The sequence below is a fragment of the Lipophrys pholis genome (genome assembly GCF_963383615.2).
Source record: "Lipophrys pholis genome assembly, chromosome: 9".
NCBI lineage: Eukaryota > Metazoa > Chordata > Actinopteri > Blenniiformes > Blenniidae > Lipophrys > Lipophrys pholis.
In genome coordinates this window covers 21880039-21903115 of record NC_137639.1, presented here as the reverse complement: position 1 = coordinate 21903115, position 23077 = coordinate 21880039, and the positions used below count along the sequence as shown (strand labels likewise).

The following is a 23077-nucleotide window of genomic DNA, read 5'->3' as shown; positions in this document are numbered from 1 at the left end:
TATGTGTTGACTTTCATGATGTGGCAGAATCTTCATGGTGGCCCTGCAGGTTTTGGTGGTACAGTGGAATGTAGACCAACCTGGTGACGACACACACGTCCACTTCAATTAGGGATCGAACCATTGTCAGTCTTAAGGTGACTGAATCGAGTGGAAGATTTTGAATCAGCGTGATAAAGGAGTTCTGGCTCTGCTGTGAGTTGAAGCTTAAAGCTGAACTTTCTCTGTGGGATTTCTGACCAGCAGGTGAAAGTGTACCTGCTCATTACGGCCTCGTGTTCCGGCATTCAACCTCTTTCTCCACCCATTCATTCTCAAGTCGTCCACATGCCTCCTCCCTCAGGCTGGGTCATATATAATAGAGATCACACAAGGATTTCACCTCTCCCAAAAGACATTTTATAAGTGCTGTTTTCAATTTGGTGTGTTATGACTGAGGATCACCAGAAGCTGGGGAGCGACACTTTTGTTTAAGGGTAAGACTCAGAAATGTCCTTTATATCTGCTGTACATTCTATACAATACAATTTTTATGGCGTAAATGTCAAAGTATAACTTGACAGATGGTCTAAACCCAACATTTCTTTCTTTTAAATGTAACTAACCTGCTGTTTGGTTCTTGCAGTCAAGCGTTAGGTGTCAATGTCTCCGTCTCTGGCCAGATCTGCTCCGAGCGAGCTCAACCACTGGTGGAGCCAGCTGAGGTTTCGCCTTCAAAACAAAAAAGGATGGAACGAGATGTTGGATGAGACATTTCTTCTCCACACGAAACAGTAATAAAAACCTATTTGATACTTCTATCCACTGCTTTCAAAAAATCTGTGAGTTTGTGTTTGAATCAAAATTAACAAGCCGTTTGATTGCAGCTCAGTTTTGTATCTTTCTTGGTGACATTTGTTTTCTTCTGGCCTTCCCAGACCAGTTTATGTTATTAATAACATAATATAGTAAAACTATCATCAGTTAGTTACTTAGTTTGGTAGTTATATTAGATTAGTTATTTATTTTGTCTTTCAATTATCTTTTTATTTGTTGGTATTCCAAATTATATATATGTAAGATTTCTATATAAATAAATAAATATACATTATTTGTCACTTGTTCGAATAAAAAAGTTTTAGAAATGTGATGTGTATAGATTTACTTCACTATTGGTTCTTTAAATAATGTATTTTAGATTTTTGTTCAGTGATTTCTACTTCATCACTTTCTTTATGTGTGTGACTTTTTTTTTGCGTGTTTCCTGCACGTCGGTCTATTTTTTCATGTGCAATATAAATAAACGTCTTTCTTTCCCCCAGCATAAATGACATTCCTCTCTTCTATGCGGCTAAAAAGAACAGCACTGGGTGCATTAAGAAACTGCTCAGCTGTGCCTCCACCAACATCTTTGAGAGAGGTAAGATAAAAGAATCGTGTGTGTGTGTGTGTGTGTGTGTGTGTGTGTGTGTGTGTGTGTGTGTGTGTGTGTGTGTGTGTGTGTGTGTGTGTGTGTGTGTGTGTGTGTTAACCGGTCACCCTCTCATGCAGGCGCCCTCGGAGAGACGGCTCTGCACGTTGCAGTGATGAACGATAACCAGGATGCAGCCGTGGCCCTGATGGACGGAGCTCCCGAGCTCATCAACGAACCCATGACCTCTGAGCTTTTCCAAGGTCTGCATGTGAAACTCGCGCACACTCAGGGACACAAACACGCGTCAGTCACGTTAAGTGAGTCTGACCGTGAGCATGAAGGGGGCTGTTGTTTTAAAAACAAATAAGCGAGATGCATTTAAAGACCATTTATAGAGTGGAGGCATCCACAAATGAGAAAAACTGTTTCACAAATTCTTTTAAAACTCCAAAAGTCTTGCACCTTTAATTTTAATTATATATATATATATAAAAAAAAAAAAGAAGCATCTATCAGTTGTATAATTAATTCCTCACTGCTAATCTTGGTGTATACTTGTTTCCAGGGAAATTATGAATTACTGTCAAGTATTTCATTTTGGGTACTTTTTTAATATGTTATTTCATTCAGTCATAAGTAATCTACTTCACTACTTTGAAAACCAGGAGTTTCACAATTTTACTTAATATCCTGACTACTTGATAATTATTTTTGTAGCATGTGAGTTTATTCTTTTGAGGGAAAAAGTATCTTGTTTTACAAACACTTTGTTTAAAAACAAATGACTATGGTGGAATTTACCATGTTTATCTGAAATACATGCTATAAACATAGAGATTGAATCAGGAGTACTCTGAGTTACTTTTGAGACAAGTGCTTTGTATTTTCCTTGAGTATTTTTTTAACAGCAGTACTTTATCTTCTAAATGAGTACAACTTCATCACTGTAACAGTAGTTCAATTTCAATGGTCTTTCCACTTCTGCTCCTTTCAGCTCTGGTTGTTCAGCATGAAAATGAAACCACTGAACAGACAAACTGTCAGTGAGATCAAATATCGATCAAAAAAATCACCAAAGGTCAGAGGGAAGAAGTGAGAAACAGCTCATTTGCTGACTCTCTGTTTCTTCCCCAGGTGTCACTCCTCTCCACATCGCTGTGGTGAATCAGAACATCAACCTGGTCAGTCATCTGATTAGTCGTGGCGGCGATGTGGCCACACCTCGAGTCACCGGTCTGTATTTTCGGAAGAGGATAGGAGGCCTTCTGTACTGCGGTAAGTCAACATGAGTGATCTTTCCCTAAAAATAAGCGTGAAGCCATCAGCCATGAATTGGACGGTTGGTGGCGAGACGATCCAAAACACAAAACACACCTGACGTGCGCGTAAACAAAGACAATGTGAATGTCGTCTGGAGAAAAGCATTTACTAAATGAAACTGTGCTATGACACTGTAAACACAAATCAGTGATTTAAAAACATATTTTTTTTGGAACAGGTGAGCACATCCTGTCCTTTGCTGCCTGCGCTGGAAACGAGGACATTATTTCTATGGTCATTGATGCCGGGGCGAGCACTCGGGTCCAGGATTATCGAGGTATGAGTTGCTGATTTACAAAAGATACGCTTTTATTCCTGCAAGCAGAAACAGCTCAGCAGAGGGCAGCAGCATGAAGCCTCTGACCTCCAAGACCTCCCCGAATAAAAACCTGCTTGCTTCACTTTACTTGGGCCTTCGTCTGTCAGATTCAGAAAAGACATTGTGTCATAGCGGTCAAAAAGCAGAGGGAGCTGCACCATCCAGAAAGGATATTTAGTATCTATTTTCTGTAGTTTGCATTCGCTTAATTATGTCCATCTTTATATATGTGGGCGGCAGTGGCTGAGTTGGTGGAGCAGGTCATTGATCGCCCATCTCTCCCTGTCTGAGTGCCAACGGAGCCTCTGGCAGAACGGAGTCCCATATTACTCCCAAAGGAGGTGGAGCACCTTGCATGGCAGCTGTGTGCATTGATGTGCGTGAGTGTGTGAATGTGACCAACAGGGTCAAGCACTTCTAGGCTGATGAAGTGGGGAAAATGTGTTTTATAAGAGGAAGTCAGTTGATTGTTCAGCGTATAAAATGTCACATATCCACATCATCAAGATGTCTTAATTGTAGAAAACAAATGATGTTCAGTTTCTTATGAAATCCAAATACATAAAAATGGAATCACCAAAACATCTCATTTAAGAAGCTGGTTTTAATGAATCTATTTTGTGCTCAAAAGAACAAAGTGCGTGTAATTTAATATCCCGTCAATCACATAACCAATTTTATCAACTAATTGTTTTATTCATGGGATGTTGACTCATTTTAAGGAGCCCGGAGATAAAAAAAATGTAACTGACACACACTACTGAGCCCCTCAGGGATCTAATTCAGCCATGCATATGTGTTCATCTCCATCAGTTATTAATGATTCATGGCCTTGTTTTCTCCTCCGTCTCATGTCTGCACTTTTTTTTTTCTCTTCTCTTCAGGCAACACATTGCTTCACATTTTGGTTCTGCAGCCCAATAAGACGATTGCGTGCCAGGTCATTGACCTGATTATGACCCGCGATGCAGAGCTGGACCAGTCAGTGCCACTCGACATGGTGCCCAACTACCGAGGACTCACTCCCTTTAAACTGGCTGCCAAGGAGGGGAACATCGTGGTGGGTTTGGAGCTCAGGAGGGCTCATATGGTCACAGCCCAACATGAACAGTCGAGCAGATTATTTCACTAATCTTGTCCTCACTGCTGGGATTCCCTCTGTGTTTTGTTTTCTTCTCAGGCTTTTCAGCACCTGGTTAACAAGCGGCGAGTGGTACAGTGGCGTCTGGGCCCTCTGAGCTCCCACCTGTACGACCTGACAGAGATCGACTCGTGGGCCGACAGCATGTCGGTGCTTGAGCTCATCGTGTCCAGCCACCAGAGAGAGGTACAGGACAAGGACAATAGACTTGTCAATGTTATTTCACTCCAGCGGCTCATTTGATTTGATCTGGAGTAAAAGGAAACTTGATTATCTAATAGTTACAATTTCAAAGCTGTCTCTTCATTCCAGTGCAAAGAAGTATGAATGCACTCAGAAATGCACTCCTCCTTGTCTTTTGCTTCAAAGATGAAATATAAGCAACCCAGTCAGGGTAAACACATTAGGAATAGGGAGTCAGGTTTATTGGAAACTTGCAGCTTTCATTTACAACTTTTACATTTGGCAAGGTCGTCCCTTTGGGCCGGATTGGACTTTCTGGCAGGCTACTTTTGACCGGCATGCTCTATGTTTGTATTGAGCAGCTCCCTATTGCTCTGGTCAAAGCAAATCATTACAACTTGCAGGGCTTGCCCTAGATGCTCTTCCTGACAAAACAAGGTACTTGACCTGATGTGCTGCGGTATTGTGAGAAGAATAACAAAATACTATAAAAGCTCTTGCTTTAAGAAAAGAGGAGTGGATTGTTTTCTATTGTTTTATAAGTGAACATAACCAGACGAAAGATCGACTGGTGACCCCACAAAAGGCATTTTTTCCTCTGTATATTTGTACACAATGTTTGTATGAAGAGGTTTAATTAAATACCCTCTCTACCTCATCATGTTACCCCTGTTAAGATAGACCCTCCTGTAACTCGGTGATGCAGAGTGATAATACAAACTCGCTTTTTCTTCCAGGCAAGAAGGATACTGGAAGTCACTCCTGTGAGACAGCTGGTCAGTTTAAAGTGGAACCTGTACGGGAAACATTACTTCAGGTAAAGGTTCACTCATTTTATTTGTTATTTTTCTGTTCTGAGGTAAGACATCTAAACCTGTCCTGTGTGGTTTCCTCCCTGTCCTGGGTCAGGCTGCTGCTGCTGCTGTATCTCCTCTACATTGGGACCTTCACTCTGTGCTGTGTGTTTCGCCCTCTAAAGGACGCTCCGGAGAACTACACTAAATCAGACATGGACAAAACCATCAGGGTCCAGAAGACTCTCAAAGTGGGTTACAGCCTTGAATACATGTCAAATATTGTTGTGAACATGTAACATTTCTACAGGACTAAAGAAACGGCCAAACAGACTCAGACTGTGACATTTAATGAAATACTAATCTGTGTTGAGCATTTTCACTTGATACTACTTTCCTTTCAAAGGAGAGGAGTGTCCATTTATTTGAATAACATAAGCAACAGGCTGCTTGGTTTAAAAAAGTCTTTAACAATAACAGTCCATAAAAGAAAAAAAAACATTTTATGATCATATTACTACAGCGAAATGTAACACACAAACAGTGATAATAATCACAAGCCTTTTGTATTCATCGTACTCTCAACTTGTAATGGAAAATAAATAGAAACAAGTTAATATAAGAACATCTCAGATGTTATTCATATTATTAAAAATGATTTTTTGTTTCTATAAGAATATTATATATTAAATATTATATTTTTATGTTATGCTTCTAATATTTTAGACTTGTTTGATATAGCTTGCATGTGGATGGAATAAGCATAATGACAAAATCTATAAAATAATCCTGAATAACAGACAAAATTGGATGTTTTTCCTTTATGATAATCTTTTTCTAATCTAGCAGTAAAAATTATGTTTTTGCACCATCTCTTTTTTATATGAAATATCTTAGTGCTTCATCCACATGTAATCTGCCTCTCCTTTTAATCTATGAATAAGGAAAATTTCTTCTTCATTCTCCCCTGCTTGTTCATGCTACAATGCAAAGTTGTGTAAATGTCAACTTCTACACTTTCACAACAGATAGGGTCTGGTACAATAAGCCGGTAATATTTAAAGAAACATGATTTCCTTTTCCCTGCCTCAGGAGAGTTATGTGACATATGAGGACAGCCTGCGGCTGGCGGGAGAGGTCATCAGCATCCTGGGAGCTTTACTCATCCTCTTACTGGAGGTCAGTTTATAAAACATGCTTGTTTTTTTGTTTAGTGTTTTTACACATTTTGAAAGCCACTATATATATTACACTGATAAATCCTCCGCTCTGCTTTTTTCCCCAACAGATCCCTGATATACTGAGAGTAGGGGCAAGGCGTTACTTTGGCCAGACAGCACTGGGAGGTCCCTTCCACATCATCCTGTAAGTAAAACTACTAATGAGCAGCAAATGAAGGTACAACATTCATTTCTCATGCTGAACCTCACTGCTGCTGTTGTTTTGTCCAGGATCGGCTATGCATGCCTGGTGGTGCTGCTGTGTGTGTTCAGAGCCTGCGGGGTGCACGGGGAGGCGGAGGTCATGGCAGTGTGTCTAGTCCTCGGCTGGTGCAACGTCATGTTCTTCGCCCGAGGTTTTGAAATGCTCGGCCCTTATGTCATCATGATACAGAAGGTAAGAGCCAGCCCTGCCCAGACATCATGCTGCATGAGTAACCGAGAAATGTCCCGTTCATCACACCTGTGTGTTTCCAAGCGGATGGATTCATCTGTTCTTCTGGTTTTTGAGGTTTACGTATGTGTGTCTCATTTCCTCCTAGATTATATTTGGAGACTTGACAAAGTTCATGTGGCTGAGTTTCATTGTGCTCATTGGTTTTTCCACCTGTGAGTATATTTTTGGCGACGTACACATCCTTCACAGTGTTTGCAAAATAAAGAAAAGAAGGCCTTCAAAAAAAAACAACTCATGCACATACACACATGTCCCTCATATAAATGTGTAGAAATCTGCACATACCACATATACATGCACACATCTACACAAACAGTCATATAATCACGTTTAGATAATACAAGTCAGTAACAAATTATTACTAAAATGCATACATTTCATGGAAAATTATGAAAGATAACACACAAGTGTTTACATTCAGATAATTCAGTTGTATCACTCCACCTCACAGACTCTTCAAATGTGAGTAAACACAACAATAACAGCAAATTCTGGCTTGTTAGCATAGAAATAATGTCATGGGTGTGCAATAAATGTTCACAATACTTTATAAATACAGTAATGAAAAAAACTTGTGTTGTTAAGTAAAAATCACCAATTGTGTTCATTGTAGTTCAAAAACAAATGATTAAAGAAATAATCCTTGTAGTTTTTACTATTTCTTTTTTTGTTTTGTTTCATTGCAGTAACAATACAAAAGTGTAACTGTTGTATGAAAATCAATATCACTCTCAGGGCTGTGATGGCGCACTCAAGATATGCATGGCTGGAATTATCTTCATACAACAATTACAACTGTGTTCATATTCAGTGCAAAACATGACCTATTGTGTGATATCACCTAAAATATAACTACTACTACTACTACATAAACCGATATTGTGAGATAATGAGTAAATAAAGATAGAAATAGATCAGCAGAGGCTTTAAAATGATTAAATAAAGATAAGACGTTATGTATATTCATAGTCAAACAGCTGCTTTATTCCAGCAGCTTACAAAGAAACCAGAAGATGGTTACAACTAAAAGTGATTCTGTTTAAGTGTTTTTATGCAGCCAGTACTTCGACTTTGAAACAGATGTAAGATTCTTTAGATGTTTCTCCCTGTTCCTTTATGATCGATAAAAACATTTCAATGATTTTAGCTTACCTTCGTGAAAACAATGTGTTGCTGTCTGCATGATGAAAGTTAGCTATTGATTTCATTTCAGCTCAGCTGTTGTATATTCATATAGTTTCTTCAATTAACAGATCTTGCATCCTCTGCGTGAGATTGCTTGAATATAAAAAATTAACTACATGAGCACATAAAAATAATGTCCGCGCCCCACACGTTGTCCCACAAATAACTCATGTTACATTTGCTGAACTTAATGAGGGTTCAGTCATCAGGCCCACACAGCTCAATGTGCATGTTCACTATTTACCGCACTCCTACATACATCCTGAATGAAAGAGTCAATTACAAGTAATTTAAAAGTTAATTTCCACAAGTCACTCATTATATTTTGCAACTGCTGAAGTAGCATTCATTAAAAAAAATTTAAATTAACAAGTAACTGTGTCCAAGTACAACCAGAAAGAAGACTGCAACGAAAGTCTCAGGTGCTGGTGACAAAAGTGTGTATTTATCTCTCTCAGTGGTAGAGAAGTGTACAAAAAATTTACTTTTTTTCCCTAACACTTCACACATAGGCTTATTAGTAGACAATTTCAGCTTTGTTGGCCTCGTACATAATTGAACATTATGTTTCTGTCTTTGCAGCACTGTGGATGGTGTACATGACGCAGGAGCCAGATGCCCTCCCTTCCTACCGCTCCTTCCCCATCACTCTCTTCTCCCAGTTTGAGCTCAGTGTGGGCCTCATCGACCTCCCCGTGGAGCACACCATCATCACCCCGCCCATCGTTCACGTCCTGCACTGCACCTTCTCGGTGGTCTCCTACATCCTCCTCCTCAATCTGCTCATCGCCATGATGAGCGACACACACTGGAGGGTGGCCCAGGAGAGAGACGAGCTCTGGAGGACTCAGGTAACACACACACACACACACACACACACACACACACACACACACACACACACACACACACACACACACACACACACACACACACACACACACACACACACACACACACACACACACACACACACACACACACACACACACCATCAGTTATTGAGGAAGTGTTGAACAGTGCTGTGTCATGGTTACAGCTGTGCTGTGGTTTCACAGGTGGTGGCCACCACTCTGATGCTGGAGAGGAGGCTTCCCCGCTGCCTGTGGCCTCGCCTCGGGGTGTGTGGGCTGAATTACGGGCTGAAGGAGCGCTGGTATCTCAGGTACAAAATTACAGCAAAGCCAAGAAAAAGAAGCTTCGAAAAGGATGAAAAAAAGAAAAGCTGTCAAACAAAATCCCAAAATAATATCCAAACCAGGCTCACTATTTTTACTGCAGTAGTCACACAGGAAGCATCTCGCTGACTGACCACAGCCTGAGTGGTCTTAATGCACTGCAGCCACAGATGATACTGTGCCGTGAGTCAGAGGCACATCTTGTTTTTTGAATGACACAGTGCTAATATTAAAACACTTGTGTCACACGCAGTACACATTAGATGAATACTTTGATATTTTGGGAAAAACCAGCATAGCTTTTCACTGAAAATGTCAGATCCAATTATAAAAAGTACGTTTTGACCAGTTGAAGTATGGATTTCACCAGACCTCTGAAGGTGTGCTGTGGGATGTGGCACCCAAATGCCAGTGGCAGATTCTTTAAATTCATGAATTGGGGCTTTGATTGGACCACATACATGATTGAGTCATGGCCATCCATGAGCCTGTCACCCACTAGTCACTATTCCTTTCTTGGATGACATTTGCTAAATATTGACCACTGCAGACTGGGACTACCTCTCTGGTTGATGCTTTGACTCAGATGTTTGGCTATGTCAGGCTCCCCCAAATCCCTGAGTTTCGGCTCCTAAAATATCAACTTCAAGAGCGAAAGGTTGACCCATATATCACGACACATCCTGTCCACGAACAAGAGACTATCAGTGTTATTCACTTTACCTGGTCATAATGTTCTGGCTGATCAGCGACCACCTGCTTGAAGAGGGAGACACACTGCGCCGAACCATGCATAATGGAAGAAATGTCGTCGCAAGAATTTCTTTGTTGCACAAAGCAAAGACCTACTTCAAGGAGGCAACACTTCAAAAGCCTGTCACATCCTATATTTTGTTCACTCCGCTCTTTTCTTATGTCTCCAGCACTTTTTTCTTTCACACTTCATGCAGACAGCACCAGACAGATATTTGAAAGCTCATACAGACCGACCTGATCTTGGTCGACTTATTTGGTGTGAAACGCTGAACTCTTCATCCAGCAGCTGAAATATTTGTTTGCACTGTGCTCACTAGTACCAAATGCATACCTCTCAAAATGTCGACAAACTCCTTTTAATTTGATGCTTTTCATGTGCGTGGATTTAGAATTATCTATTCAGTATGTCAGTGAATATACTTCTGTTTCCCTCATCCTCTTTGCAGGGTTGAAGACAGACATGACCCCATGATACAAAAGATGCGGCGCTATATAAAAGCTTTCTCTAAGGAGGAGGAAAACGAAAGAGAGGAGCTGGAGAAGTCTGACACAATAAAGGAAACTGTGAAGCTGAGACATAAAAACCGAGGCGGATTCAACCGGAAAACACTGACGGGGTGGGAGATGATTCGTCACAGCACTTTAGGTTCGGAGATGGAGCAGGAGGAGCCAGTAGACGACCAGGACATTAAATATGTCTAGGAGGAGATCCTGTCATATTCGAATCCTGAACATATGAAGCAGATATTAAGAGTTGTTGGATTTCAGTGAACTCGCAAAGAAACCACTCAACTCATCAAGTTCCTCCATGTAACCAAGGGTGCAATTTGTTCCTGCAGTATTATGCCATAGAAAAGAGTGTGTTATTTTTCTAGGAGTATATAAACATATGTAGCATTTAAATGAGGTGAAATGTAGACGTTTAACATAGTTGATTTATTACTTTTATATGAGAATAAAATATTATTGAAACATACATAATGGCCTACGTTTGTGAAGCTGCCGGGCAACAGGAAATGTTATCACACATTGCATAAAAGTGAAATGACCTGATTAACACATAACAGCAAAATATCAAACTACACTAAAACTCTTTAGAAAGGAATATAAGTTACAAAACCCTGAATGCACATCTCTTCCAGTGTTAAGACTGCTGCCTCAAAAGCTCGCAAGACGCTACTGATTGAAAAGCACAGAATCAATTTGAGTTGTTATAGAAGAAATTGATGTTTGTGGACGGAACATTTGTTCATTATTCCGTGAGAAAGCATTCAGAAATTCAGCTGACAGATGTAGTATGTGTAAGACTGGCAGGAAGCTCTGATCCAGTTCTTCTCAGGCGGGTTCCTCCCGCTGAGGACGACACAATCCCCGTCCTTTGGCGACTCGGACCAGTGACTGCAAGCGCAAAGGAAACAACACTGACGCTTACACTGTAAACAGAAGGTACTCAATGACAGTTTTTCAAAATATTATTATTATTTGAGTTATTATTTAGAACCATGTTTGAGTTCTATTTTGATATATGAAAATAATGAAAAGTTTTAGAGCAAAAAAGTATTTATACGAGAGGATGATCGTTGGATTGTTTAGTAAACTCATCAAACATCCCTTTTTGTAACCACACCATCTGTTATTTCTTCGGCTGCATTTCTGCAATTTTTAATGCATGCAAAGTCATGTTGCAGGCCAGATAAAACCACATGCTGAGCTATAATTGGTCAGTGGGCCAAATGTTTCAACACCTTATGCGAAGCTATTCCAATAACTTATTAATTACTAGGCTAGTAGGAAGTAACTACTTCTTCTTCGGCCTGGGATACTAATCTTAACTCCAAGCCACAATAAGTATGTTATACCCTTTCGCTGCTGAGCGTCTTTAAAGCCTGTTTATCTATTCCATTTTATTAAATATACTTTGCTCACTTTGCTATTTAGCATTGTTATTTAATAATTATATTCTGGTCTGTTTTTCAACTTCTCATTCACCTTTATGAAGGTGAAGAATAATAGAAGACTTTTTCAATATACTAGAGTCAAGTGCAGCACAAACACTGGACTACTTGATAAGTACATAACGTGTTATACTGATTGCAAAATCATGAACACACAATAACTGTAGTGCTACAATAAATCATCAGTGGATCAGTGGTTACAGTCATTACTCTACGACTAAGAATATTCTGGTTAATCCTGGTAGAGTCACCTCTCTTTCAGCACAGTCCTGTTGACCCATGTCCACTCAGCACCCGTTTGTCTCAGTCCGATCCAATAATTGAGGATCGATTCTTTAGCCAGAAAACTCTAGAAGAGAAAGCGTGCCATCTACATCAAAACAAACACGCACACCGCTGATATGATCATTCTAATAATGTGCACTATTACACAACCCAGCAAGAAAGCAAGTGGCTTTAAAGTTCCAGGGACATCAAATCCACCTGAAGTTCTGGGCTGGTAACAACAGCCAGAGATCCCCCTCTACTGATGCAGTTCTGCTGGCTCTTGTCCCAACTCAGGCGGGTGGTCGAAAAGTAGAAACAGGACTTGTCGAAAGCCGTCCAGCCAGTCGCACACTTCTGGTACCGGCAATCTGGAAACGGGGGGGGGGGGGAAACATTGAAAACAAGTCATTTTTAAAAATGAATGAAAAAAAATCACTCCGTAAATGTGGAATATATGAGTAAAACAAAAGTTGAAAAAAATAAAAGCCAGTCAGATGATCAATTCGGTGTAATTCAACAAATCAAAAGAGCGTCTTTGTGAATTTTCCCTCTACACCCAAAATGGTCAGATTCTGGGTTCTGCGGCCAGCAGCGCTGGAGCCACATGAAGCTCTTAAGCCTCTCTGTAGGTTCCATGTAGCTTATGCAATATAAATAAACATGAATCCATTTCCGAAAACGCTTTATCCGATTCAGGCTCGAGCCAGACTCGAAGCCAAACTCAGATCGGGGAAGTTCTCACCATGAGGTTTTGTTTACGCCGCTGTTAAACCACTGTTTTCTTTTCATTTTATTTCCAAGGACAGACTATCTTTCTAAGAACTCATATCTTTGAGTTTGAAGAGATAAATGTGACAATTAGAAAGAAAACACATTCCATTATGTCTATGTTGTCAACCAAGATGCTAATTTTCTCTCAAAATCTAATACAGGTAAAACTTTCCCCATTCTTTCTCAGAGAGAGAAACTCTAAACCGTAAACTCACTCTCAGATCAAATACATTCGTCTTTCACCTCGTAGATCTGTAGATTTTGGTTAGACGTCGGACTTTCCCACTGTAATTTCCTTTGTGAAGGCTGTCGCAAACTCATCAATCAGCAAACCACAAACATTTTCATGCTATAGAATCTAATGAGATCAAGAAAATGATTACAGAACTTATTAAAATATTTCTCTGAAATATTAAGTTCTGAAGTATTGTGTTTCGGTAAAATAAATAATGTTGATTTCATCCTCAACCTATTGCCTTTTTCCCTCCGATCTCTTTGGCGTTTCCTGACACTCTGCAACCTTCAATGTCACCTTTCTCTGCAGAGGATCAGCGCTTATTCTTATATTTGTAAAAGGATTTAACAAAAAAGACACTCATTTACTGAGTTATTTAAATTTTTTGAAATACTTTACAGCTCCAGGTACATTCTATTTGGTGCCTAAATTGGTCATATACTTTGCAGAGTGAGAAATGAATCTGAATCTTTCTTTAATTAAAGCAAATTTTCACTGTTTTCAATGTGAAAACTAGAGCAACAAAGTAACTTCCTCCAAGTCTTGTTTAAAAAAGAAACGATTCGGGTCATAGTGAAAGCAGAACTATCACTGAACTATCACATGCTGGCTAAAATTTATTCATCCTCTACAACGCCCATTTTTATCAACTTTGAGTTATGGATATCTGGAGGCAAGCCTATTCGAGGTCACATTAATAGAGTCCTAATTTAGGCTGACAAGAAACCCTCTGGACTGTGGAAGGAAAACAGAAAATACATCCATGGACAGAGACGACACGCAAAGTCCGCACAGAAAAGCACTGAGACAACCAGAGTATTCTCACTGTGAGACAAACGTGATTACCACTAACTTCTCGTGCCTCCCCGTGACTGAAATGATTCATTGGAATTTTTGGTTGTTGTTTTGTTTAGTTTTATTTTTTTAAATCTGAGGTGTGTTTTTGGTTTCCCTCCCGGCCGCACACTCACGTTCAGGTTGAAATTCGTTGAAGAATGCCTGGCACTGGTCAACGCTGCATGCTGGAGCAAAAGAAGCCCCGCTCTTGTCAGCTCCTGTAGCTTTCTCGTGTCCTTGGCAGAATGCGGATTCAGTTTGGACTAGAAATCAGAGCACAGTGAAAAGAATTTTGATTGTAATATCAATACCCCGAGGCTTCATTGTATTCCTGTAAATATTCCTACATAGGAAATGTCAATTATTTCTTTGTTGTAGGAAGTCAGATTGGTTGTAACTTGTATCATTTTCCTGACTTCTTTGGCATTCCAACACTTGTGTGTCGTTGAAGACAATTTCAAGACTTTTTAAAGAATCTTTTTTAGATTTAGATTTATGGTTTCATAACATGTCATTTGCATAAAAATAGAGCACTTTCAATATGACAGGAAGTAGAATCATTAGTGAATGTAAAAAAATTAAAAAATGATGCATGTGAATGAGCCTCTTGCATTAGTTGTAGGTGTTAGTCATCATAATCACAAAGATTCTTAAAATGTTCACAAATAAAACAAAAGTATGACAGATTTAAAATAATATTTACATGAATGTGGTTTTCGATCTGGACCTGGTCCAAAGTAGTGTATGTATATATAAAAAACAATCTAAAAATCTTCGACGTCTCCCCTTAAGCATTTTCACAAATAGAATTAAAGTTATGCAAATACCAGATTGGTTTTTGTGCAAAGTGTATATGCTGCTTAACGTGTCTTAAATGTCTTTGTATCAATACATAGTACAGAAAACGGATAGTCAATAGACCAGTGAATTATTTTTCCATTCACTTTCCTGTTTCCTGCCGAATCGGAAGTTATGATCAGAGAAACCTCCGCCTCGTTTTTGTCATAACGTGTTGTTGTTGTTGTTGTTGTTGTTGTTGTTGTTGTTGTTGTTGTTGGTTTAAGAAGCGTGACAGCAAACACTCACGTTTCACACCGAGGCTGATGACGACCACCAGAAGGATTAGGCAGATTAACCCCAGGAACACACACACTGTGGGATACAGACTTGTCTTTCCTCCACTCTTTTTCCCTGAGAAGAAGAAGAAGAAGAAGAAGCCCGCAGCCGGATGTCAGCCACAACAACATGGATCAGCAAAAACACTGCGTCATCTCACCTTCCAGCTCGACCGATAACTTCGGCAAGTTCTCATTGTCCTCATCTTTTTTGCCCACAAATAAACTGCGACAGAATTTGATGTACATGGAGACAACTGTCCTGATATTTTCAGACACGACTGGATGACTGCGTCCTGCTTCTCTGCCTTCCCGTTGAACGTCTGCGTCAGCGCGCGACACCCCGGTCACCGTGGCAACATGAACTCCATTCCTGCTTAGATTATTATTCAGGGGGCACAGAGGATAGTTTGTCCTCGCCTGTGCAAAACTTTTATCTCTTTTAAGAGCGAGTGTCTGCGAGGGAGATGTCAAACGGGTAAACAGCAGATAGGATTTGTTCCCTGAGGTCATGTCACTCCCGTACCAGACAGCTGCACGTGAAAAACATTCACAGATGGTGGAAAACCAGACTAAAACAAGAACGAAATAGAACTATATTACTGATATTGAGGTAAAACATTACACGCTCTGAAGGCAACAAGGGAAAAAGTGTTTCCTTGACATTTCTACCAGCTGCTTCTCTTACTAAAGAAGACAATCATTTTATAGATATTCATAACGAGGGGCGACAGACCCTGCAGCTTATGTTGCAACACGCAGTGATGGATAAATAAGATAATATAAAATACTACACTTATACTTTCATAAACACACCGTGGTGAACATACAACAGCCTGCACTTTCAGAATAATAAGGCTCACAGAATCACTGAGTTGAAAAACAAATTATTTACTTCCATCCAATGATATTGATGTGGTAAAATGTATTTTATTTATTTATTCATTCCACGCTAAACCTTCTTCCATCCTCTGTTCTCAATTTTTTTTTTAACTGTTTATTCCTGTAATATATATTTTTTTCTATTTGGAGTCACATGTTTGTTAGATTATTGCCTTTTCAAGGTTGTTGTTTTTTTTTAATAATGCAATTAATGCCATTTTAAAGATGCTATGCATTGCTTTGAGGTAGTTCTATTAGTTCTGTGTGTGTGTGTGTGTGTGTGTGTGTGTGTGTGTGTGTGTGTGTGTGTGTGTGTGTGTGTGTGTGTGTGTGTGTGTGTGTGTGTGTGTGTGTGTGTGTGTGTGTGTGTGTTTCAAACAGAACTAATTCAAATCTTAGTGTGCAGAACAATTCAGTAAAAGAATTTCTTCACTACAGATATAAAACTACTACCTTATCGGAAAGCTATAATTATCGAGAAAAGCAAGTCTGACTCATTGCAAAGCTCAGAATAGCTTTAAATATCTGTGTAATAAATGTATCTTAACAGAAGAAGCAAGGATGGAATATAAGTTTAAATGCAACTTGAGGTTTTTTGCAGTAAAATTACATTAGTTAGTTATTGTCCTGCAGATTAAGAATGTCTTCGCGCTGTTTCTTATATGCCGAAAAGGTTAAAAGGTCCAAAACTGTGCATGTGAGGCTAAATGGTGATCCTGAACTGTCCCGAGGTGTGAATGTGAGACGGACGGCTCTGTTTGCCCTGATGGAGTGATGACCTTCCCACGCAAATAGTTAGGAGGCTTTGGCTCCAGTGGTTGAAGGATGTTAAACTTTTACCAAAACATTAATTAGGATAATATTTTCATGAGTTGTCGTCTACAAATTAAATCAGCTTGAATCAGTAGTTCTTTCATTTTGAAGGTCTTTATAAGTGGGTGAAGAGCAATGATAACTCAGGCCAATCATATCAAGAGCTTTCACTGAGGCAGGCAACATGACTGTAAAAAAGCTGAAACTTGATGTGTTTGTGTGATTTTGCATTGAAGTTTACCTGCTTTTTTTTTTTCTGAAGATCTGCCAGTACTTTCTGAGTACACATCCTCTGATGGACTTTGCAGCTGGGCGTAGTGGTCCGTTTCCTCTACAGACAGAAATACACAAGGACACATTTTAACAAAGAAACTATCTAGAAAGTTTCCTTCATTCACTCTGAGAACAAGTACGTTTTTTGTTCATTACATTGTTACATAGCAAATATTTCTTTTGCTGACTTTTCACTTGTTGCTCACCTTCAGTTTGGACCTGCAGCATAGCTTCACCTGCTCCTTCACTCCTCTCCTTCTCCTTAGAGACGTCCTGCATCTCCATGGCTCCTCTCTTCTGTGCCTGTAAGTTTCGATTTCCCTGGTAGACTTTTCAGACTGGGCTTGTCCACTATTGGTTGTATTATGTAACCTTCTTTTGTCAAGCAGACACAAAATGTGAGAAATGTCCAAATGTCACTCATCAGATGGGTAGACAGAACACTTCCCTAAAGATTTCCTCTTTTTGTCTGTCCCCTAAAACCACATACAGCCTACAGATTTTGTTTGCAGAAGGTATCATCACTAATCACTATTGAATGTGATGCCGCGAAAAAGGCATCATTTCAAATTAGATCCTTTATTTTTTGAAACTTTAAAAAGCTTGATAGGTTGATTTCTTTGTCTTTGTAAGGAGGACACTGTGGGGTGTCATCCCAGTTAGACGATTCCCAGTTAGACGACAGTGTGTTTTTTCCCAGATGGACGATTCATGCCCCCCTCCCATACCTCTCATTTACACTGAATTTGCACAACCATCTGTACTGTATATGCACCTTGGATGGGCACGTGTACAGTTCACATCTTATCCATCTACTGCTGACTACCTTGCACATTTATGTACAGACTGTATAATTTTTTATGTCTATCTTAACTTGTATATATATCACTTGAATTTTGCAGTTTTATTGTATAGGTTTAGATTTCAACTGCTCAGTGTTTGCATGCCACTGTTAATTATAGATTTTTTATTTTACAGGCAAACACATTTATTTACTGTGCATATGACAATAAACACTTCTTTCACATTCATCTGCCTTCAATATCTTATCTGCCTGTTCCAGTCTTCTCTGACCTCAGCAACTGCTACATTCTCCTAGGAACTCGGCAACTTCTACTCAGAAAACTTTAAAAACATTTAAGCTGACTTATGCTTTAAGTATTTTTTGAAGAGAAATTAAAGGTCTCGATTTATATCAAGTCAGTTAAAACAAGACGTTAGCAGATGGAAACACAGAAAAAGATGAGAGTTCTGGCATTTTCTTTATTTTCCACAAAAGTTTACAATAATTTACAAAACAAACTATTTGCATTAAATACAGATGACAGAGGTAATGAGAGCGTTCAACAAAATTTCAAAGTCCTTTACCAATACATTATTTTTTTTATTACTCTTCCTCTTTTTTCTTTCACGCAGCAAGAAATTAACTTGAAGTGCTTACAATACTGTCAAAGGTCAAAACCCAAAGAGAAACCCTTTCTGCCGTGTAGAAAAACCTTTCCTTAAACCAAGTACTGGAGTTACTTATCAAAACTAATATAGATAATACAAATGCTGTGAAGCATTGCAAACAGCCTCGACTGTTTCATTCTCAGTCATTCAGTCTCACTTTGTCCACTCTCATGTGCTCTCTGTCTCTTTTTTTCAGTCTTTTCTTCTTCCTCAGGCACCGTACACGCTCTCGTTACTGTAGGTCATGTAGAGAAACAGGTCCTCTTCGTGATGCTCCTGGAACACAGCAAGCACAGAATAATGGGGGGTTTAGCACCGAGCGCCTACACACGTTGAATGAAACATGAAAGTCAAATGTATCTCAATGTTGTATTTCATTAACCCTCCTGTCACAACACTGACTGGCTAATATCCAGGAAATTAAACTATGAAACGTGTTCATATGCCCTTGTGCCCGAGTGCAGCATGTGTACTTGCATGTGCTCGTGTCCTGTTACAAAAGCCTATTTAAAACTGTTCACGACAAGCTTTTAAACTCCAGCAATTTGAATTATATTTGTTCTAACAACATGAAGTTCAGACAAAGCCAAGACTTGGTCTGCAAAACTATTTTTAGAATATGAACCCAAAAATATCTTATATTGAAACTGAAATTGTCATTTGATTTTATGGCATTCTAATGTTCAATGAGCGAGAGCTTCTGGCTGTTTTTCCACAATAACCTCAACTTTCAATATCTCACAGTTATTCAACACGACTGACCATTTTTGTGGAAGAAGTGAAAAGCTCATGTTGCAAATGTTTGACACGGTGGTGAATGCAAAGTAAAAATCCCAGGGGCCACCATAATGACTACTACATGAGTATAAAGCTTTTATTTCTGTGCTTGTCTGCACTTTTTGAAAATTTTTCTAGCAATCTGAAATATCCAGGAGTTATGGTTATGAGACGTTATGCATGACAAATCCTGTGAGCGTCAGCAAGACACCTGACTCTCAACATCAGATTAAGGGTTTTTCATTCACTTTCAGAATAAAAGTTGAGTCCATTTGCCTTCATTTCCAGAAACAGGGCAGGGTGTTAGCGGGCTGACGAAAAGTGATGCAACACCACTGACTTTAGCAACCCCTGCATCAAATAATCTCCATGAAGAAGTTTCCAGTATGCAGTGTTAAAAGAAACCTCTTTCCAGTAGACATGTTGTTTTTATGTTGCTGTAAATGGACAAATGCAGAAGCAGTTCAGCTGCGCTTGTAATAATGATGCTTGTTTGAGAACTTACTGGAAGTGGTGGGTGGTGCAGCATGTGACAACAGCAGCATACTCAAACAGTCCAGTGATGGAGAGTGATACGATAGGTAGAAGCAAACGATTACAGACGGGATACAAAATTATAAATGTTCGTGAAAGCCCAATACTTAAACTAGTACTTAAAGATGTATCATCTTTAATCTCAATTTTTAAATTAGAAATGGCAAAATTAAAATGACTGTCCACACACGTTCCCCAGAGGTGCATGGTGATATTGTGTGAGTGGCGGGGCAGAGTCTTGTGTGAACACGTGCAGGTACAGATGCAGTTACCTCATATACTGCGGAGAGCGGGGAGCTGGACGGGGGGAGGGAGTTGTGGACGAAGAAGAAGAGCGCCTCCTCTGGTCTCAAAGACACACGCTGACGGATCAGGAAGCACAACTGACCCACTAAGAATAGACATGGAGGACAAGAACAGACAGAGGTGGTGAGAAAGGATCGTGAACAGTTGTTTGATTTCATATGAGACAAAGAGGAGTGAAACACACGGCTGAGAAGAAATGGTTCTTTTACCATCAGAGAAAATGCCCTGAGGTAAACATTGGAGGGTTTAATCAGCATAACTAAATAAACTGTAAACTGAATTCACCAATATCTGCAAAGCGACTTCATGTGTGTTTACATTTAGAGAATAAGAAATAAGATTCTTGTCAAAAAAAAACAAAAAACAGACTGATTACTGCAGCAAATTCAAGTTCTGACATGAACTCATCTCATGTGAGCCAAAGCTTCTGTACGCATCCGCTTGAGCCAATAATAAAGAAGAACATTCACATTCACATTCACATTCACATTCACACTAGCACCATGTGTTTGTGTATTTCACCTGTTAAATCTGAGGGCACAAGATATTTCTTCTTGTCCAGTTCGGGGGCTCGTGTCCTCGGGGCCCTCTCCACAATAATCTGCAAGACAAAACATCAGTCGTTTACCGAGAGACCGATTGAGTTCACTGTCCGAGATAAAGAACTTAAAGATAGCATTTCTGTAAGGAATCAAATAAGTCTTTTTTCATCAAGAAAGTAACATAAGCATCAGAATTGATAAATAGGCTCCTATACATTCAAATCATTACTTTGTCATTGCTTACTGTGTCAATAAAATACAAGAAGCATGAAATGATCCTGAAAACGAGCCATTTGTCATACTGACCGGTATTTTGTCCGGGTGTTTGGCCCGAACTCTCTCTCCCTCCGCTCTCCTCACCTCCAGTGGGACTGTGCGCTGGTACTGACTGCTCATCTAAAAACAACACATGGAAACATAAAGTCTCACACAAAAGCTTTATTTACTAGGCTGACAAAGGAGAGAGAGCGGAGGCTGACTTCACCGACCACTACATTCAGTCAACAAGCGATAGTGACAGTGGAGAGAGTCGTTACTGACTGCATGTGACTTTATGGTGATATAAGTATTGGAGTCACATCAAAATATCAGCATTAGTTATAACATTTTTAATGAAATTGCTATAATATGGGATAAAATGTTTGAATTCTTCGACTTCAGGTTCTCAATTGAGAGAATATTTTACTTTGTCTTGAGCTTTATTCTTGGTTTAAAAAAAACTGAACAAGTGTCCATATTGCAAACCTGTGTGAGTGTGAACCAAAATCTCATACCATCTAAATACACTACCCCATTAACATATGGTTTTCAGTTATATTTTTGAAAAAAAGTGCTTTGCAATGCCCAGTTCTATTTATATTATGTCATAAATTGTTAAAATTCTCACAGTGCATATTTTGGGGGGGGTGAGACAAGAAACAAAGCAGCAACAATTCTACAAATGATGGGAATCCTAATAAATCTTTGATTTCCACTCACAAGTCAATTTATTGGCTGCACTGGCACAATACCATCTAGGACAAAAGCAACATAGAATATTAGTAAGGCCTTACAGTATCCTGCATCTATGCTCAACACCACGCCAAACTGGATACCTAATGGATTAACTTTAACCTGCTGAGACTCTTTTAAACTGAAAAGCTCTCTGATGGTGTCAAGCAAAGCTGAAAGCTTATGTAAAGGAAGAATTCAGGGCAAAGCAGTTGTGGGTCAACTCAGACTGTACGAAATCAGAGTTCACCCATAAATTACTTCTCAACTAACTGTTATTACAACTAATTAGCTGAATGTCCATTTCGAAGATTGAAAAACCTGTTTTTTTTGTTTTTTTTTTAATGACAGGAAATTGTGCATCTTGAAGAAGTTTGACAAACAATGAGTACAAAACAATAGGACGTTGAGTTTATCACAGAAAAGTAGGGAACCCCCCCCCCCCCCCCAAAAAAAAATACATTTGACCTGCTGAAAGTGATCAGTAATTAAAGTGTAATAAGTTATCAGCACGTCACACCTGTGTCACGTGAAGCTCCACACGCAAGGCAGTTGTTTACAACTAGCTGTGAGTCGAGTAAACACAGTTATCAATGCAAGAAGAGAGAGGCCCAGGAGTATCGTTTCACTCTCTGTCGCCACTGTAAGCCAAACAAAACTGACATCTCCGTTTCTAGCCGAGAGGCAGCAGATTATTGTGGTCAAAGTGTCGCTGGTTTCTGGACTGGAGTCATCGTCCAAGAAAGGCCACGTCATTCCTCTCAGCAGCCGCAATACGTGCGGCTCTGTTGCAGTCCTTACTAATACAGGCGTTCAAAAAACATCAAACAGCAATGCAACACATCTACAATCTGTATGCTTTCATGATATAAAATGAAAATACTACGTTTTATTCTAAACGGAGGGCGAGGTTAACCCAGTTAGTTGACAGTGTTGGTGAACAACAACAGTGCTAACTGCTGCAGCTGAAGAGGCTCATTAACTAAGACGCGCCCGTGTACGTACCTCGAAAAGGCAATAATTAAAAAAAAAATAAATAAATGCTTGACAGAAAACAGCTCAAATCCAGAAACACGTCAGCGGTCCCTTGCTTTGTTCCCCTTTTTTTTCAGGATCAAAATACATACAGTACGGGAATGCGACCACTTTCAAAGATGTCGACTGCTCTACTTTATTCTGCCCAACGAAAACAACAACAAAAACGACAGCGCCCGCCCACCGCCGCTTCTAACCAATAGCAGAGGAGAACATTGATTGACAACGGCGTGTGTCTAATAGAATACAAACACGGAGGCTTTGAGGGACATTCATTGGCTCATAGGAACTGTCCATCCACTAGTGTCCCCACCCTGTTCTACTTGAGTGACAGCAACAATAACCAA

General features: G+C 39.6%; 3 protein-coding genes across 4 annotated transcripts; 1 reads left to right on the top strand and 2 right to left on the bottom strand.

Annotated features, from left to right (window-relative positions):
- The first annotated feature begins 383 nt into the window (after positions 1-383).
- trpv6 (transient receptor potential cation channel, subfamily V, member 6) lies at positions 384-10915 on the top strand. The gene is made up of 17 exons (XM_080471387.1): positions 384-476; positions 626-773; positions 1302-1399; positions 1531-1653; positions 2528-2668; positions 2892-2990; positions 3917-4092; positions 4213-4359; positions 5094-5173; positions 5266-5401; positions 6243-6329; positions 6439-6515; positions 6602-6767; positions 6913-6979; positions 8595-8863; positions 9071-9177; positions 10393-10915. The coding sequence occupies exons 2-17, from the start codon at positions 643-645 to the stop codon at positions 10646-10648; spliced, it is 2160 nt and encodes a 719-aa protein (XP_080327513.1). The 5' UTR covers positions 384-476; positions 626-642; the 3' UTR covers positions 10649-10915.
- On the bottom strand, positions 10864-17512 carry LOC308114494 (C-type lectin domain family 4 member E). Of its 2 annotated transcripts, XM_080471417.1 has the most exons (7): positions 17301-17512; positions 17063-17152; positions 15098-15202; positions 14146-14274; positions 12385-12536; positions 12153-12250; positions 10864-11344 (listed from the first exon to the last, which is right to left on the bottom strand). In XM_080471417.1, exons 1-7 carry the CDS (start codon positions 17377-17379, stop codon positions 11218-11220), a joined length of 780 nt encoding a protein of 259 aa, XP_080327543.1. In that variant the 5' UTR covers positions 17380-17512; the 3' UTR covers positions 10864-11217. The 2 variants fall into 2 exon arrangements, with proteins under 2 accessions (XP_080327543.1, XP_080327542.1); XM_080471416.1 differs by lacking the exons at positions 17063-17152; positions 17301-17512 and adding an exon at positions 15288-15649.
- An 827-nt stretch (positions 17513-18339) lies between these two features.
- On the bottom strand, positions 18340-22904 carry LOC308114499 (gamma-aminobutyric acid receptor-associated protein-like 1). The gene is made up of 5 exons (XM_080471423.1): positions 22701-22904; positions 21012-21101; positions 20686-20764; positions 20130-20248; positions 18340-18822 (listed from the first exon to the last, which is right to left on the bottom strand). The coding sequence occupies exons 2-5, from the start codon at positions 21099-21101 to the stop codon at positions 18757-18759; spliced, it is 354 nt and encodes a 117-aa protein (XP_080327549.1). The 5' UTR covers positions 22701-22904; the 3' UTR covers positions 18340-18756.
- Between the last annotated feature and the right edge of the window lie 173 nt (positions 22905-23077).